The sequence below is a fragment of the Giraffa tippelskirchi genome, chromosome 3, assembly GCF_054371585.1.
Source record: "Giraffa tippelskirchi isolate mGirTip1 chromosome 3, T2T-mGirTip1v1.2.pri, whole genome shotgun sequence".
Classification (NCBI taxonomy): Eukaryota; Metazoa; Chordata; class Mammalia; order Artiodactyla; family Giraffidae; genus Giraffa; species Giraffa tippelskirchi.
In genome coordinates, this window is record NC_137277.1 from 6,199,783 (window position 1) to 6,218,363 (window position 18,581).

The following is an 18,581-nucleotide window of genomic DNA, read 5'->3' on the forward strand; positions in this document are numbered from 1 at the left end:
TACAAAGAACTCTCCAAATGTTGGTGGTGGAGCTATGCTAATGATGCCATTATTATAATTACTATAATAATATATATTACTCTTATTACCTCGGAAGAGTGGAAGCTTTGATTGAGGGTGGGGGCGGGGTACTCAGGAGACAGATCAGGCAACTCAGACCTGGGCCAGAGCAAGGTGGGCCCTCCGAGGCTCCCCTTCCTGGAGCAGGAGCCCTGTGCCACGGTTGGCGGCAGGGTCCTGAGTCAGCTGCACACACTGATTTGGGGGGTCAGAAAGGGTCACTTGGGAGTGCCGTGGGTGGATCCTTTCCCTGGATCCAGTGACCCCAGCTGGACCTCACTCAGGGCACCTGGCACGCCCCTAACCCATTACTGCTCAGTCGTTTCAGTCATGTCTGACTCTCTGTGAACCCATGGACTGCAGCCCACCAGGCTCCTCTGTGCATGGGATTCTCCAGGCAAGAATACTGGAGTGGGTTGACATGCCCTCCTCCAGGGGATCTTCCTGACCCAGAGATCGAACCCTCATCTCCCGTGTATCCTGCATAGCACTTCTTTACCATCAGGGAAGCCCATTGGAGTCTCGGCTTAAAACCACGGCCTGGGACGCTACACCTCTGGGAGCTCGGCTGGCTTGGATTTGAGCTGGCAGCCGGCCTGTGGGCATGCCTTTGGATGAAGGAACTGGGCACAGAGAGGTGGTGTGGCTGCCCCAGGGTGGGGCATTGTACATTTCACAACTCAGTACTGGAACCCAGGGGTCTGGTCTCAGCCCTTCTCCTCACTGGAACCCAGGGGTCTGGTCTCAGCCCTTCTCCTCCAGGCTCTGAGATGCGAGGCCTGCCCCCAACCTGCCTAGGCTCCACTCTTTCACCTCCTGCCTGTCTAGAAAACCCCATTCCCTCCCTCTCTGAGAAGGAGATTTTCCAACTTGAGCTTGCATCAGAATCCCCTGGAGGGCTTGACAGACACAGATGGCCGGCCCCTCCCCCCGCCCCCCACCCCCAGACTCTCCGCTGAGAATCTGCATTGGGAATTTGTTCCCAGCTGATGATGCGAGGCTGCTGGGTCCAGGGGCTGCAGCTGGAGAACGCCTGCTCCACCCTCCGGGGTAACAGCTTCCTCCACCTGCTAGCTTCCCCTGACTTCGCCCCAACTTGGGGAGCTGAGCCAGCCCTCTTGATCCGAAGAGTTTCTCTTCCCAGTGGGGGAGCCTGTTCCATCTCTGAGTGTGCCCCCTCCCTGTCTCCCTTTGGGGAGCTCTGTGCTGAACCTCTAAGGACTGGGGGCAGAATGGGGAAGGGGCAGGTGTAAATGGGTCAGCACTGTAATTTTAATTTTTTCTGTTTTGTTTGGTTTCCTATGGGAAGACATCAGGAGGAAAAGAAGGCCTGGCAGATGTTTGCTGGCTTGTGTGTGTGTGTGTATGCGTTGTTTTTTTTTTTCCAAGGAGGAATTTACGAAATAGAGAAGTGAAACATTTTAGAGCTACAGAAGGGGAAAAAAGTGATCTTATAGGAAAAGTTTACAGAGCATTTTTAACAGCCTTGTGGTCTAAAGTGAGTTAGGCTTCATATAGGAATATGAAAACATCACACAGAGCAGGTTTTGCTCCCAGCGTTAACATTTATGAAGACTGCCTTTGGATCAGTGGCTGCAAAGCACTTGTCCGGTGACCTTACTGAATTGAAAAGGAGTGTTTACCTGGATGAGGGTTAGTTGTCGAATTTACTAATGTGTGTGCCCAGTGTCTCTGCACTTTGGTATCTCTTAGTCGTTAACCAGCTTGTAAGAACCAGGAACAAGCCAGAAAAAGGAACAAGCCGCTAACACTGGAAGAAACAAAATGCAACAAAGGGGGCCATTCTCTTTTCTGGAACCAGGAACTCCCAGCATAGCGCAGATGTGGAAGGTTGTGGAGTTGCTGTCAAGTCCCTCTAACTCGCAGAAATAGTGTTTGCTACCAGGAGTGGAGTCTAATCATCTTTCTGTGGGGCTCGCACCCTGGGAAGCTTCTAAACATTCTCCTGGGTCTTTTTGTTTGGTTTTTGTTTGGTTTGGTTTGGCTTTTCGGCCATACCGCAAAGCTTGCAGGATCTTGGTTCCCCAACTAGGGACAGAACCCATGCCCTTGGCAGTGAAAGTGCAGAGCCCTGACCACTGGACCTCCAGGGAATTCCTGCTCTGGGTCATTTTCCTCTTCCTTGCAGACCTAGGGAGCTGAAGGCTGCCTGGAAGATTAGCACACACTCCCCGTCTCCAGCCAGTTGTGCTTATTGGTGAAATGTGACAGTTTGAGACCAACCAAGCCTTTCCTCCCCTCTTGCTGACACCCAGGCTCAGAGCAGGACTAGGGGAAGGTGCTTGGAATTCTTGGGCTGGGTCTCAGGGCCCTGCCAGGACCCTACATCTGGGCTGTTGAGAAGCATCTTTCCAGTCCTTGTGGTCCTTGTTTGCAAGCCCAGGACAGTCACCACCGTTGACCTTCCTCTCTACTTCTGAGCAGAGAGATGCTTCCTTCAAGGTCTGCTCAACTCCACGCAGGGCAGACGTGGGGGCCAGGAGGGTGGTGAGCACAGAGAAGGCACCGGTTTCCTCCTGCCGTCACGTGTGTTTCCGGGCAGCATCGGATCTGCCTGCATTATTTCAAAGTCCCATTGTTCTGAGCTCGGGTTCAGGACGCTGTGAGCTGTCTCTCATTCTGCAACAAAGCCTTTCTCTTGTGAGATGTTGAGAAAGCCTGTTGTGGGAACCAAAGGTCACGTAGCAACGGAGAGATTCTTTGGTTTAAATGCTTTGTTCCTCACCCTCAACAAGAATTCATCGTCCAAAGTGTTTAAAATTGGAAGAGGATCTTCAAGGAAGAAAAATGGCTTCTCTTGTTCGTTTCCCCATCTGGGTCTGTCTTCCTAGGAAGGCACTGGGTCTTGGAGGCCAGGGGCTGGTTAGGACTAGATCAGGCCTGTCCCCCTGATGGAGGGACCCTCAGGCTGGGTGGGTAGGGGGAGGCTCTGCCATCCATTCTCCACCTGGACCACAGCCTCATGACTTCAGGGCTGGAGGTGCCTGTGGAGCACTCATTCAAGGCCAAGTTCTTCCCCTCCAGTTTGAATCAGATGGTGTACCCCCTCCGGCTTCCTGCCCCGCAAGGTCAGACTCACAAGCCCCGCCTCTCCGCAGGTGTCAGGAACCACCCAGAAGATGAAGGTGGACCTGGAACAGCACCTCGCCCGGTTGGGTGAGATCTTTGCCGCCCGGGGCGATTACCTCCAGACGCTGAAGTTCTTGCAGCAGACAGCGGGCAGCATCATTGTCCAGATGGCAGGGGTGCCCACGTGGACGGAGGTCACTGAGGAGCTGACCGAACTGGCCAACCAGACCAGCTTTGTGGAGTACTACAGGTGAGGGGCCCGGGGGAGGGGGCCACCCCAGCTCCCTTCAGCAGAGTCAGCATCTTGGGCTCCAGCAGGGACGTGTCACCGGAAGGTCTCACTAAGCCATTGTCTGAAATCAGAGGGCACGAGAGCTCGTGGAGGCAGGGGTTGCAGCCAGCTTGTACACGCAGGCACTGAGCACCCCGGAGGGGCAGTGACAAGCCAAGATCTCAGGCTAGACCTGATCGCCCACTCAGCGCACAGCGGGGGGCTCTTCCGGGACCAGCATCCTCAGGGCTGAGTGAAGTGCAGGTGGTTTACGGCTGCCTCTCCTGCCCCGGTTTAGGGGCCAGGGCTCCTTGCACCTGTAAACACAGCCCAGAGGAGTGAGGGGTCGGGGAGATGGCAGCCCCTTTGCCAGTACAGAGCCTCCCCCGGTGGCAACTGCTTAGCAAGCTCAGAGATAACTCCCAGCCTCAGAAAAGCCCAAAAGCAGAGTGATGGGGGCTGCAGGGCACCACCCCACCTTTGCCATAATTGGGGATGCAGACTCACTCCTGCATCCTCAGACCTTTGGAGTTTTGTCTACGTCTCCCCTGCCTCCCCATCCCAGGTGAAGGTGGTGGACACGGGCCTGCTGACTGAGGATCAGCTGCCCTCCGTCCACACGGAGGGTCTGGTGAAGGTCACTCCGGGAACAACCAAGAAGGGAGGCGGCAGTCCAGATTTGGGGGGCTCCCCAGTGGGAGGGTGACGCACACTCACGCTGTGCCGGAGTCCTGCTCCAGCTGGTCCAGGGGTTCCCTCAGGATGGACGGCATCGGCCTAGAGAAGAAACAGCAAGACTAGGCAGGTGTGAGGCAGTGTCTGAGCTTTATTTTTCAAAGGGGGCTTTTTACACCTTAAGTTGTACATAGAGGAAAATGTAAAATGTAGAGTCATGCCAAATTAGCTCAACGGGTCAGCAGTTTCTGGCCTTTATCGAAACCAGGATACTTTTTTGTATATCTTATTTATAAAAGTCTCATGTTGTTTACGTCATCTTCCGGCCTGGAGGCCTGCTAACATCTTATGACTCTTTATTGATAAGGGTTGATCAGCCAAAACACTTTTTCTAAAAGTATTTAAAAAAAAAAAATCTTTATTGAATTTGTTACAATATTGCTTCTGTTTTATGTTTTGGTTTTGGGGCCCTGAGGCATGTGGGATCTTCACTCCCTGACCAGGGATTGAACCTGCACCCTCTGCATTGGAAGGCAAAGTCTTAACCACTGGACCGCCAGGGAAGCCCTAAAAGTATTTTTGTATCAGGCACAGAACATGCCAGAGCTACATTTTTTTAAAGAATACAGACACAGTGGATTGTGACAAAGAAAGGATTCATTAATTCAAGGTTTCAAAGTAAAACCTGTTTTTTTATAATCTATCTTTTGCCTTGAGCTTAAGGGAAAAGAATGTGGTCCCATAAAGTCATGGTATGGCAGGCTGAAACAATGTAGCACCAAGGTCAGTTCTTTCACAAAAATCACCAGCTAGATTAACAACTGTCTTACTATTTTTATATTAAGGCTAAACCTTTATTTTTATAAGTCTCTAACTACTATACCTTTATTATATAGGCTCAGGGCGTTAAGAGCAAAAACATAGCAAGTAAATATAGGCCGAATAACAGTTTTATAAAGTAATATTTCTTGTTTTTCCAATAGGCTTTCTCCCCCTCGAAGGACTCTGTACCCATTGGGGCCTTTTATGCATTCAGGCTCTCAATGCTGTTTATTGTTGAGGAGCAGTCATGTATACTAGTTCTAAAGGTACAGGCACATTTGTCAAGCAAACTAAGATGCTAGCAAAAGGAGCTTAGATTAAAATACTCTTTTTTATGAATAATCTTATAGAGTGCCACCGTTCGGGGGGGCATGTTGATTAGAGTTTTAAATTGACCTGGTTAGGAAAGGATCAGGGAAGGCCTTCTGCCTAAGTCACAGAAATTAGGGAGCAGTCTATTATAGCAAGCATCGGAAAGATATCATCTTTAAGGTGAGCGCCGAGGCAGCTTATCGAAATCCCTGAGGCCTGAGTTGCCTTGCTCATCAGGTCTTCTCCTCGGGACCTTGTCATGGGTGGGCTCTCATGTGCTGGCTCCCGGCAACGCCGTACACGTCCTTGTGCGCTCAGGGCAGAGCACCTGGCTCAGAGGGGGCGCAGGGGTTGCAGGAGCCCTGGGAGCAAGCATCTGCCCTTTGGATGCACCTCGCCCGCCCCAGGTTGTTGCCTCTGCTTCAAGCCACCGGCAAAGGTCATAGTCTCCACCACAACGTTGCACAATTTACTCTGGATTCATTTCCCCTTTATGAGAAAGCCCCACTCCAGGCTGAGCTAATCCTGACCCAGAGAAGATGCCCCTGGTGGCCTCTGGCCAGAGACCTCCCCATCCAGGGCTCTCTGTTCCCTGGGGTAAGAGATGGAGAGGCCCGACCAAAGGAAGCTCAGGAGGCCCCCACTCTGGACAGTGCTCTCCAGCCCTCCCCTGCCTGCCCATCCAGCCCCCGCCCTCCCAGACGCCACCCAGATTTTTCTTTTCTTGTTTTTGTTTTTTGCTCACATGTCCCAAGTGACCAAAAGGAAACTGCCGACTCTAAGGACCGGCTATGACCTGTGACCCAAAGCAGTGGCATCTGATTAGTCCTGTGACATGAGGGACAGTCACTGCCTGAGGCTCCGAAACCTTTTTGTCATGGGAAGTGGTGTCCGTGTGGACCCTGCCGCTCTCCCTGAGTGCCCCTAGCCTGGGACCGCGTATGAGCACCACACTGCGTGTGTGTGCAGTCGTGTCCGACTCTGCCACCCCATGGCCTGTAGCCCGCCAGGCTCCTCTCTCCATGGAATTTCCCAGGCAAGGATACTGCAGTGGGGTGCCATTTCCTTCTCCAGGGAATCTTCCCGACCTAGAAATCGAACCCGGGTCTCCTGCTTGGCAGGCAGATTCTTTATACCACTGAGCCACCGGGGCAGCCCTAAAAGGAACCAGGCTCCCTTGGGAAAATGTCTGATTCCAGGTTTGGGTAGGGATTGTACCCGATGAGTCTGGACCAAACTCTCATACCAGAAAGCACAATTAAGACAAACAAGTCATCCAGAAGGGACTCACACAGGCTGTTGTATCTCCTGCATTGGCAGGTGGATTCTTTATCACTGAGGCATCTGGGAAGACTTGTATACTGAAGGGCTTAATGTGGGCATTTTGAGAATGACCTTGGTGACATAAGTCAGAACGTAAACGTCAAAAGGGCTTATTTTTTAAGATGATTTTATAAAAACTGGGGGTAAGGGTGGTGACAGCTGCACGGTATCTATTTCAGTGAGGGTGATGGAGAGGGTCTCCTGGAACCCCGTCCCCAAATTCCACCCCTTGTTCAGGCCTGCTTCAAGGTTGGCACCTGTGGCTCGGGAACACTGCTGACGTTCTGTCCCTTCCCCTCATCTGCCGTTTGTTCCCTCCTCTCGAATGAGCCACTCTGGCACAAACGCCTCATTTTATTCTTCATGAGCTCACCAGCCCCAGGGGCCGGGTGTCCTTGGGAGCAGCCTCCCCACCTTTGCTTTCCGGATGGTGCTAGAGCACAGCCACCCAGCTAAGCAAATTCTTCCTAGTACTTTTACACGAGGCCCGGCTATGTATTAGAGGCAATTAGAAGCCCAGAGATTGCTCTCTGGAGGCTTCCAAAGGGTGTAACGGACCCAGCGCATCCACGCCAGATATGGGAGGAGCCGTGGCTGCAGGGGCCCGTGTGGCTCCTGGAAGAGCCAAGTTCTTGGTTAGAAACTCAACCCCAGGTCATCAGCCAGCTCCTCTGCGGAAGCGCATCCGCCTCGCAGAGCTGTTTCCAGGAAACTTTTATAACGCGAGGAGGCGGGGATGCAGAGAGAGCAAGCTGAAACATAACCTTAGAGCTTCATAATCATGGAGCTTCGACTCAGGCCTGCCTCAATTTCCTGCCAGTGTGCCGAGTAGGGGAGAGAAGGGTAACAAGAAACCTGTAGGTGTGAAATGGGAAGCCAGGATTTTGCTGGGCTCCAGGCAGCTGGCCCTGTCTGCAGGAAGGCTCGGAGAGTCTGGAATTCCTGGGCCAGCCTCTTTTCCCCTGGCCTTGGTTTTCCAATCTGTAGAATGGGATTCCAGCGCTCAATGGTCCCAAGGCTCTTTTTATCTGTTTAATTTTTGGCTGCACTGGGTCTTCCTTGCTGCACTTGGACTTTCTCCCGTTGTGAAGAACAGGAGCTACTCTTTGTTGCAATGCGCCATCATTAAAGATGCAGGCCTCTTAGGAGCTTTCTTAGATCGTGGCTATAACATCAGGCATCACCTGGTCTGACACTGTGTGCCTTCTAGAAGCAACGGGAACCAGGGTCCAAATACATGCCTCCCAGGAGGCTGCCAAGAGATGGTTTAGACCTGCTCTGTCCACAGCGTGGCCACTGGTCACGTGTGGCTGTTGGAACAAAGGATATGAGGGACTTCCCTGGCGGTCCAGTGGTTCAGACTCTGCACTTTTGCTGCAGGGCGTGCGGGTTCAATCCCTGGTTGAGGAAGATCCCGCAGGGCCCACAGCAAAAAATAAAGTAACTGAAAGGGTGGGCTGTACACCAGAAACTATCACATCATTGTAAATCAGCTATACTCCAATATAAAGTAAAAATTAAATTAAAAACTAAAATAAGATAAAAGATATATATTGTACAACATGAGGAGTATAGCCAATATTTTATAGTAACTATAGATGGAGTATAACCTTTAAAAATTGTGAGTCATTTATTATACACCTGTAACTTACATAATATTGTATAGCAACTATACTTCAATTCTAAAGAGAGAAAAGAAAGTAAATGAAAGGAGAAGTTCATTTCCTCAGTTGTATCAGCCACATTTCACGTTCTCAGCCACACGTAGGTAGTGGCAGAGAGTGGTCAGTGAGTAGGTGGTCCGTGTCCATCACTGCAGAAAGTTCTAGGAGACAGTGCTGGTTCAGACACTCAGCCGGGGGAGGGAGGGTGCCTCCTTTGTCCAGGCACAAGCCAGGGTGCAGCCCCCTGAACCCCAAGGGCTATCCATCATGCACAGTGGCTTCTGGCCGTCCAAGGCAGGGCCGGCCTCTGGTCTCATCAGCTTAGCGCCGGCTATGGGCAGTTTGTCCCACGAACAGTCCAGCGGGCCAGGGGCCCTGGGTGGGCAGTTCTTCCCTGACCGCCCCTCCCGCTCTGCCCAGGTGGCTCTCCTACCTCCTGCTCTTCGTCTTGGACCTGGTTCTCTGCCTCCTCGCCTGTCTGGGTCTCGCCAAGCGCTCCAGGTGCCTCCTGGCCTCGTGAGTAGCCTGCCTCTGGGTCTGGGGAAAGAGCTGACCAACTGTGGGGAGGGACGGTGCCACTGTCCAGAGGGACGGGGGCCTGGGGGCCGGGGGCATGTGGGCGGCAAGGGCAGCCTGACGCCACCTCCCACCGCCTCCTCAGCACCCAGCCCGGGGGTGGCGGCAGCCACCGTCCTGCCGTCTGGACACCAAGCCGGGGCGGGCTTTCCCCCTTCCCAGCCCCTGCCTCCTGGGCCTGACTGTCCTGCAGCTGAGCCGTTAGAGCCACTTGCTGCTGTCTCTTCCCTCGGGGACCTGTGCCCCAGGCAGCGGTCCACATCTGTCTCCCAGCAGTCAGCGGGGCGGTGTCAGGGCTCAGGCTGGGGCTGCCCTTGGGGCCACTGACGACCCAGGGGACAAGATTGCAGCCGAGAGGAAGGGCACCGAAGGCTGGGGGGTGACTGCCACCACGGGGCCCCCACCTGTCGGGACCCCACGGGCGGCTGCCTCTCCTCCAGGATGCTCTGCTGCGGGGCGCTGGCCCTGCTCCTCAGCTGGACCTCCCTGGCTGCTGACGCTGCCGCGGCCGTGGTGAGTTGGGGGCCGTGGGGGTGCTGGGTGGTCCGCCCAGGTGGTCTTCGGTCTAGTGGTGGATTGATGTGTCCCGCCCGGCGTCCCCAAGACAGGGCCAGCTTCTGGTCTCAGTACCTAACCAGGAATCCGAGAGTCTTGGAACTAAAGGGGCTTGGCTCATCCCTTTTGCTGGGGACACAGGCCCCGGGAAAGGAAGAGGCTTGCCCCGGGGTCACGAGGCATTTGGGGGGCAGAGCCAAGATAAGAGGCCTGAAGCCTGATCCTTTTCCCACCTGCCATGGCCTGTGTGGCACGGGGGACCAGGTGCCTTCTCTGGGTGTGAAGAGCTGAGCCCAGCTGGTGGGGGTGAGAGGGCTTGAACCCCATCCCGGAAGCGCCCTCGGGCTTCAGGGCGCACTCCTGGGCCCTCCTCCCCAGGGTCCGGAAAGCGGAAGGTGGGCTTCGATTGCCTCCAGCCCATCGCCCTTGGACTCACACACACTGTCCGAATCACAGTGCTCTGTGTTTCCAGTTGTGCTGCCTTGAAATGTTAAAAAGAAAAAAAACAGACACACACACAAGATGTCAGGAGTGTAGCGGGGAAGCTCCCTAGGCAGGTACGCTTGGGCTTCAGAAGACCAAACGCTCCAGAGGAGCTGTGTGCATGGCGTTCATTCATTCATTCGACGTTCGGCTGCGTGGCTCTCGGGGGTGTGGGTGCCTGGAGATGCAGGGACCAGAAGAATGGGATGTTTGCTCTTACATTTCAGCTCCCAAACGTAGGCAGATCATCACAGCCCCCTGTGAATGGACACAGTGGTGGTACAGGCTATGTGTGCGCGCGCGCATGTGTGTGTGTGTGTGGCAGAGGGGCAGGTTTACCGGGGATTTCAGAGAACCCCTTAGCTGTGTGTGTGTGTGTGTGTGTGTGTGTGTGTGTGTGTGTGTGTGGCAGAGGGGCAGGTTTACCGGGGATTTCAGAGAACCCCTTAGCTGACTTAAGGGCCACAGAGCAAACCTGTGACCTGCATCCATTCTGCCCTTTTGATCCTGGGCTCACAAAGGAACCCCTCTACCCAAACGCGTGCCTGGCCCAGTGACGGGGGCTGGCTGGTGACCCTGGCCTTGGCCGGTGGGCCTCCACGATGCCCCCAGCATGAATGGACCCTGGTGCTGCTTGTCTGAGTAGCTCTGGGCAGAGGTTGTCTGGAATGGGGAGGAGCTGGGCCTCTCCTGCTTTGTCCCTCCTCCCCCAGCACGCAGTGTCCACTTTGGACCGCGGAGGGAGCTCTGGACAGGCAGGAGCCTACATCCCCAGGGCTGGGGCCCCTCCAGATACAGGGAAGAGCAGAGTAGGAGGCCCCAAGTGAAAGTCGCTCAGTCGTGTCCAACTCTGTGCAACCCCATGGACTGTAGCTCCTCTGCCCATGGGATTTTCCAGACCAGAATACTGGAGTGGGTAGCCATTCCCTTCTCCAGGGCCTCTTCCCAACCCAGGGATCGAATCCAGGTCCCCTGCATTGCAGGTGGATTCTTTACCATCTGAGCCACCAGGAGGGCCCAAGTCACGGTCAAACGCATCCTGACGTCATCTGGAGCTAGGCAGGCTGAACAGGGTCCAGGGAGGGCGGCTGCTGGCCGAGGCCACACGCACAGCTGCCTGGCAGACAGCCGCTTCTCCGGGGACAAGAGTGGGCACAGGGAAGCTTGCACACAGCGGGCCCTCCCCTGGGCGCCTCCAGCTGGCCACCGCGGGCTCCCCCTCGGGAGACGGCTCCTTCCCAGCAGGGTCTCCTCCCTCTCGCCAGGCTTCTGTGTTCACAGCAACCAGAGGCGACTCCAGCTCCCGGCTGAGGGCCCCCCGGGCGGCCAGGGAGCTGCAGAGAAAGGCCATCTCCCTAATTCGATTAATCAGGCCCTTGTGTGAGAGAGGGCGAGGGTAAGGCAGTGAATGGGCCTTTGATGGGGCTGCGGCTCCTGCTGCATTTTAATAGGAAGTGGCGCAGAAGGAGCCAGGCCCTCCGAGGCTGTTGTGGGGAGCTTTTGTGTGGCCACTGCCCCTGCCCGCCCAGCCTGTTTTTTGGGGGCTGCTCTTGTTTTTGTTTTTGAGAGCTGCAGGGCAGAGCGCCAACACTGTGGCCTCACCCCCTCCCTCCCCTGCCCCCCCCAGAAAGGGTCTCCAGGAAGGAGCACTGCCCCCCAAGAACGTGCTGGGGGCCTTCCCTGGTGGTCCAGTGGCTGAGACTCCGAGCTCCCGGTGCGGGGGACCTGGGTTCGATCCCTGGTCAGAGAACTAGAACCCACATGCCGCAACTACGCGTTCCCAAGCCCCAACTAGAGACCCTGCGAGCCTCACCTGAGACCCCGCACGGTCAAATTAATATTTTTTAAAAAGAATGTGATGAGGCAGATGAGAACCAGGGGAGCTGAGCCCTGCCCGCTCGACCAGCCCGCTGTACAGTCCGGAGTGTGAGGCAGGGGTGATGGGCAGAGAGGAGAGACAGTGCCCAAGGAGAAGGAGCGGGGGACGCGGCCTCTGGGAGAGAGCGGAGGAGAGGGTCACCCAGGTGCTCTGGCCACCGAGCATTCCCCCTCCCCAGCAGGGGACCCCAGGAACGTTACCGAAGTTCCCCGGCCTCATTTCCTCCTGTGTCGGGTGGGCAGAAGAGAGGCTCCTGGGGGAGCCTCTTTGGGACTCTCTGGGACCCCATGGCCTGTAGCCCACCGGACTCCTCTGTCCTTGGGATTCTCCAGGCAGGAATACTGGAGTGGGTAGCCATTCTCTTCTCCATAGCATCTTCCCCCACTTGCCTCAAAGGCTTGCTGATGGGGGCGAGATGGGTTGGTGGATCCTAGGAGGCACATGGTCAGTGTCCATTGGTTTGTTGTTGTTCAGTTGCTCAATCATGTCTGACTCTTTGCGACCCCATGGACTGCAGCACGCCAGGCCTCCCTGTCCCTCACCATCTCCCAGAGTTTGCCCAAGTTCATGTCCATTGAGTCGGTGATGCTGTCCGACCATCCCACCCTCTGCCTCCCTCTTCTCCTTTTGCCTTCAGCCTTTCCCACTGGTCCACTGGCTTCCTGCACATTTATTCCCTTCCTGGGAGGGTCATGGGGTGACCTGGAAGGTGGGAGCCCCCCTCTACCCCGTGTCCACTGCACCTCCCAGGCCAGATCTGCGGAGGGGCTGGGAGGGGGGCGTCCTCATGGCCGCCTCTTCCAGCGCCCAGACCTGCCGCCACGCGGCCCCATGGGCCCTTGGTGGTCCCCCAGCCAGGCCAGGCCGGGCGGCAGGGTCTGGGTCCCCCGGCATGGCCACGGCAGAGTCTGGAGCCCATGTCCCCTCTCAGCCCTGCGCTCTTCTGGACCTCCCATCTTATCACGACAAGGCCTGGACCCAAAAGCTCAGAGATGGACTCATCATCTCTGTAACTCTTTAGGGAGAGATTCTGGGGTGAGCTTCATAGATGCACACCCCCCAGAGCGAGGGCGGATTTGGTAACAGCAAGACAAAGAATAAAATAGAGACGGGCAGACGAGGTCGTGGTGCAAAGAACTCTCCAAAATGCGTCCCGTAGCATCCCCTTGCCTCACCCAGGTCCCTCCCAGGAGAGGCATTCAGAAATCAAAGGTAACAGCGCAGAGTGCCTGCTGTCTGCCCGTCACTTTTCTGAGTACGCTCCGTGGATTGACTCATAGGTGAAGAGCATCTCTCTCCTGTGTGATTGATGAAGACGCTAAGACCCAGGCTAAGCCCTTGTCTTTTAAGTTAGAAAGACAGGCAGGGGCAAAGCCAGGATCCAGCCCAGGGAGGCTGGCCGCTGACGGTTCTTGCCCAGCCAGACCTGAGCTGTGGGGTCTCCGTGCCTCGGGCCGAGGTCACCTGGCTCCTCCCAGAGCTCCTGGGAATGTGTGACTTTCCTCCACCCCTCCCATTTCTCCCCACCTCAGGGCACCAGCGACTTCTGTGCAGCTCCGGACACCTTCATCCTGAACATCACAGAGGGCCAGGTCCGCCCCGGTAAGGATCTCGGCTGCTGTTGTCAAAGCCACCTGGGATGTTCAGTCCAGGCCCGCGGTCAGCCAGACTGTGCCCCTGAGAAAAAGTGAAAGCGTTAGTCACTCAGTCGTGTCCGACTCTTTGGGACCCCATGGCCTGTAGCCCACCGGACTCCCCTGTCCTTGGGATTCTCCAGGCAGGAATACTGGAGTGGGTAGCCATTCCCTTCTCCATAGCATCTTCCCCACTCAGGGGTCTCCCACACTGCAGGCAGATTCTTTGCCGTCTGAGCCACCAGGGAGGCCCCAGACGGTGCCCTACTTACCCTTTCAGCCCTATAGTCACCCAGAGCCTCTCCATCACTGTCCTTCAGGTCCAGCCGAACCAATGGGCCGTGTCTTAGAAGCTGCCTCCTGCGGGAGCTCGGGGACGGGCCTGGCCACGGAGGATGGATGAGCACCGGCTCACATGTGAGCCCCTGCCTAACTCCAGTATCTTTGCCTTGCAGAGGTGACCCGATACTACCTGTACTGCAGTCAGAGCGCAAGCAGCCCCTTCCAGCAGGTACGCCCCGCCTGGCCCGGCCCGGCCCTCACCCTGCCCCCAGCGGCCCCCAGTGGTCAGCCGCAGCACTGACCAGTAAGGTGGAGGTGCCTGGATATTCTTTGCTTCTTTGGGTCCTCTGCAAGGAGCTCTAGGTCAGCTTGCATGCCCATCCATCACCCTGGATGCTGGTTTCCATGCAGAGGTTGTGCTTAAGTTTGGGGTGGGCCCCAGTTTCTACATTTCTCACAAGCTCCTGGCCAAGGCTGTCCCAGCAGGACACTTCGAGTAGCAGGAAGCAGGTGGACGATGGGGCTCTTAGGAAGGCTGAGGGCTGAGGGGAAGACCTCCTGCCGGCAGGAAGGGCCGTCCCTGATCAGGAATGTGACTGCAGACGAGGGGGGGGCCCGCAGGGGAAGCAGGCAGCGGGGGGGGGGGGGGGGTCCTGGGAGTAAACCTCACGCGGGACTGCGGTCTCTCCCGGCGCAGGCACTGACCGTCTTCCAGCGCTCGCTGACCGCCATGCAGACCCAGGTAGCGGGACTGCTGCAGTTCGCCGTGCCCCGCTTCCCCACCGCAGAGGTAAGACGGCCGGCGCTCCCCTCGGGGCCCCGGCTGGGGAAAGAAAGCCTGTCCCCTCCCTGTGCAGTCCAGCCCTTTCCTTTGGCTTTAAAGGGCTCTCTGCCGAAGCTGCTGTCTGCGGTTCTATGCACAAGCCCTCCCCGCTGCGCTCACTCTCTGCCTCTCGGTCTGTCCACATGTCCGCCTCTTACTGCTTCAGAAAGATCTGCTTGGAATCCAGCTCCTGCTGAACTCATCCGAGTCTGGCCTCCACCAGCTGACCGCCTTGTTGGACTGCCGGGGGCTGCACAAGGTGCGGGGTGGCCCTGGGGGGCAGGCGGAGGGCGGGGGTGCGGGGCACCCCAGCAGGCCACGTCGTCCCAGGGAAAAGCCAGCAGAGGCTGGGAGAACGATGGCCTGACTCAGGGAATGGGGTGGAAGAGTGCCTGGCTTCTAGATTCTCTCCAGTAGCTGAGACGGGAGATGCAGAGAAAGCTACCAGGGGGCGGGGGTACGGAGAGCTGGATCTGTTTCAGGGCACCCTGAGCTACCTGACAAAGGCTGTTTCCCTAGTGCCCAGACCCCCAGCCATCTGGTCAACCCATCCAGTTCCTGAGTTGCAAGCAGACACCTCGCTCTCATTGCCAGGGTCATCTCTAGGAATCTGCAATGTCAGACATCCAGGCAGGGAGCATGCTGGTGCATGTGAGCCCCTCCTTCCCTCCAAAGCAGAACCCAGCCTTTGTTGACAAGCTCTCACATGCCACGTGGATTTCGAGCAAATAGTCATGATAACGATCACGGCTGCAATTTACTGTCCCTGTCTTCCACCTTGTTCTGTGCACTGTATCCGACATATCATTTACTCGTCACTGTTAAACTGTGAGATACCTGATATTTCATGAGAAATGTTATCGATAGCAATTTGTGTGTGAATATAGATGGATGGATGGGTGGATAGACAGATGGATAGACAGATGTATATATCTTTCTATCTATAAAGTAGCTTACCGCAGATTCCAGAGCTATCGAGTCAAGGCCTTGGGTTTCCACCCCCAGCAGCCTGACTTGAGAGCTGAGAACAGGCGGGTGGCCCCAATACCCTTCCTTCCTCCCCCACCTCCACACCCAGTGCTCACAACTGTACCCTCGGATCTATCCAGCTCCATCCACTTCTGTCCCCCCTGCAGCTCCCGCCTTGGTCCAAGCACCACCCTGCTCCCCTGGGTGACAGCCGTGGCCTCCTAACCGGTCCCCACTTTCTCCGACCCACTTAGCTTTCATCCACGGCAGCCAGAGCAGCCTTTTAAAAAAACGCATTGGGTCACAGCCTTCCGTCCCCAAACCCGCCCGTGTCTTCCCATCACCTTGCGTTACATTCAAGCTCCTCCTCGCCTGCCCTGCAAGGTCCTGCATGACCTGGCGCCGTCTCACGTGTCCTCAGCTGACCTCTCCCTCCTTCCTGAACACGCAGAGCCTGGCCCCTTTGCCTCAGCGGCTCCAGGCTCTCTCTGCTTCCCTGCTGTCCTGGCCTCAGATTAAATGCCCTCTGCCCTCTGGCTCCCCCACCTGCAAGCTCGTCATCTGTCCTGTTCTGAGCCCAGCACACAGTTGGTATTTTCAGCAAATGCATGGAGAGAGAACCAAGAAGCGCCCCGTCATGTCGGGGTCCCGAACGTGGACCCTTCATGGATATACACTGTGCCTGAGATGGGGGAGGGAGGGCGATCCCGGGTCCAGGCTGGGAGAGAGGGGCTTCCAGAGACCAGCTGGGACCCCCAGCAGTGCCCCTCGCCCCCTGCAGCTGCGTGTCCCTCTTCCTCCTCCAGGACTACCTGGATGCCCTCTCCGGCATCTGCTACGACAGCCTCGAGGGCCTGCTGTATCTCGGCCTCTTCTCCCTCCTGGCCGCCTTGGCCTTTTCCATCATGATCTGCCTGGGGCCAGGGGCGTGGAGGCACTGCGCCAGCAGGTGGGCTTCCTGGGGAAGGAGGCGGGAGGCTCTGCTCTCCGGCTGAGCTGAGAACTGATAACCTGGGGTGGAGAGGGGCAGTCGGGGGACTGGGCATTCAGCCCCAACAGGCTGGCTGGATTTCTGCTGCAGCGTCCCCGAAAGTCCAGACAAGACCCCAGAAGGAGGTTGTAGGGGGCCAGAGCAGGGCCAAGGATGATGACGGCATCGTGCCACAGCCTGGCCTCCTTAGCTTGTCCCCTCTTCCTCTGCAGGACTTTGCGGGGTGATGCTGCTATGGGGAGGGGTGCCCCCAGAATACCAGAAGGAACAGATTGTAGCACTGTTACCAGGGCACCTATAGTCTCATGGAGGAGACAGAGACAAGATAGCATTTCAGTGTCACGAGAGTCATCAGAAAAGGAGGCAGCGTAGGGAGGGTCAGTGTGCAGGTGGTCAGCAGGGTGGGCTGCCTGGAGGAGGTGGATGTGCAGTTGGGAACAGCAGAGTAATATGTATAAGGCGGGGCTGAAGACCACGTTTTCAGAGAACCTCGAGGAGACACCTGTGGCCGGGGGGGCAGACTTGGGAGGAAAGATTGGGAAGTGGGCCGGGACCCCACTGCCTGGCGCCCCACCTCCCGTCGCCCCTCACGGCCGGCCGTATCCTGCGTGTCCTCCTAGGGACAGGGACTATGACGACATCGATGACGACGACCCCTTCAACCCCCAGGCCCGGCGCATTGCCGCCCACAACCCGCCTCGGGGGCAGCTTCGCAGCTTCTGCAGCTACAGCAGCGGCCTGGGCAGCCAGGGGAGCCTACACCCCACCCAGACCATCTCCAACGCCCCAGTCTCAGAGTACATGTACGGCGGGGCTCCCGGGGCCTCCCCGCTACACGCCGGGCTGGGGCGGCGGTGCTTTTCCCAGCCTTCGGGGAGCTGGATCTGTGGGCCGGGGCATGTTTGGGTCCAGGGGGCCAGGGTGGAGGAGGAAGGCGTCCGAGGCCAGCTGGTCCCCTGGCTGCAGCCGGGATGCCTGAGTGCAGGGGGGACCCCCAGGGGGACTCCACCCACCCCCCCTCACCCCCCGAGCATCTCGTGCTGGAGGAAGTGCCGCTACAGGCATCAGGCCCTTTGCCTCAAGCCTGCAGGGCAAGTCGAAGGCCCAAGAAGCCACGTTTTCTCTGGCTCCATCACCCCCTCTCTGCTTCCTCTCCCTCCCCTCTGTCTGTGGTCCGTCTCCATCTCCCGTATGCACACCCCCGGGACCCTCCTGCAGAAGTCCGGGCACACACCTGTGTCCCCCCGCTGAGAGCTCCTCGCCCCCTCGGCCCCACAGGAACCAAGCCGCGCTGTTCGGCGGGAACCCACGCTACGAGAACGTGCCGCTCATCGGAAGAGGATCCCCTCCACCCACAGTAAGCTGGGCTCCCCAGGCCAAGGCACTACCCTGCTGGGGAGGGGGGCTGTTAAAGAGAAAACCTCCTGGGGACCCAGTGAATCCCTCCCACAGAGGTAGAAAAGAACGAAACGGTTTTGTTATTGGATAAGCATTGAATCAGACTGCCGGCACGTCCCTGGAGGTCCTGGGGTTAAGACTCTGAGCTCCCGCTGCAGAGGATGCAGGTTCGATCCCTGGTGGGGGAACTAAGATCCTGTATGCCACGTGGTGCAGCCAAAAAAGACCAGAAAGCAAACAAAATCAGCCTGGCATTTATAAGAAAGAAGGGGGTCTGAGACAAGGTTGGATGTCTGCGTTCTTGAGCCAGGTGTCTGTCGGGGAAGGAGCCGTTGCCTTCACTGGGCTGGGCGAGGCGTCTCACCCGCCCCATCCCGGTAGTTTGGAAGAAGCCCTTCAGGTGGTGAACCTGGAGCCCTGGTGCCGCAAGGACACAAAACCCATGACGTTGACTTGCCTTTGACTCAGGGCGTCCAGGGAGTGCTCTTGGTGAAAAGCACAGCACTGGACCCGGGAAAGAGAGCCGGGGACCCAGCCCGTCTTCAGGAAGTGGATAATCCGCAGCAGGAGACTTGGAAAGCTGCTGTAATAAGTGCCATACAGTGCAGTGGGCCCTAGAGGGAGGAACTGTTCTTCAGGGTCTGAGGAGGTGACCTTTCAGCCTTACCTTGGAGCACTGGGTCTCAGCCAGGGGCACTCGAGTTTGTTCCCCCAGAGGACGTCTGGCCACATCTCAAAGCATCCTTGGGCTTCCCCCATGGCTCAGGTGGTAAA

General features: G+C 56.9%; 1 protein-coding gene across 2 annotated transcripts in view; it reads left to right on the plus strand.

Annotated features, from left to right (window-relative positions):
• The window catches only part of TTYH2 (tweety family member 2), a 36,117-nt gene that overhangs the window by 14,267 nt on the left and 3,269 nt on the right, over positions 1–18,581 (plus strand). The window contains exons 4-13 of one of the 2 annotated variants that reach the window (XM_081584829.1): positions 3,180–3,400; positions 8,638–8,733; positions 9,234–9,306; positions 13,243–13,312; positions 13,800–13,855; positions 14,324–14,416; positions 14,616–14,708; positions 16,225–16,367; positions 17,030–17,212; positions 17,688–17,766. In XM_081584829.1, the coding sequence (XP_081440955.1) occupies positions 3,180–3,400; positions 8,638–8,733; positions 9,234–9,306; positions 13,243–13,312; positions 13,800–13,855; positions 14,324–14,416; positions 14,616–14,708; positions 16,225–16,367; positions 17,030–17,212; positions 17,688–17,766 (1,107 nt within the window). The remainder of the gene's footprint in view (positions 1–3,179; positions 3,401–8,637; positions 8,734–9,233; positions 9,307–13,242; positions 13,313–13,799; positions 13,856–14,323; positions 14,417–14,615; positions 14,709–16,224; positions 16,368–17,029; positions 17,213–17,687; positions 17,767–18,581) is intronic. The other variant, XM_081584830.1, reaches the window with a different exon arrangement.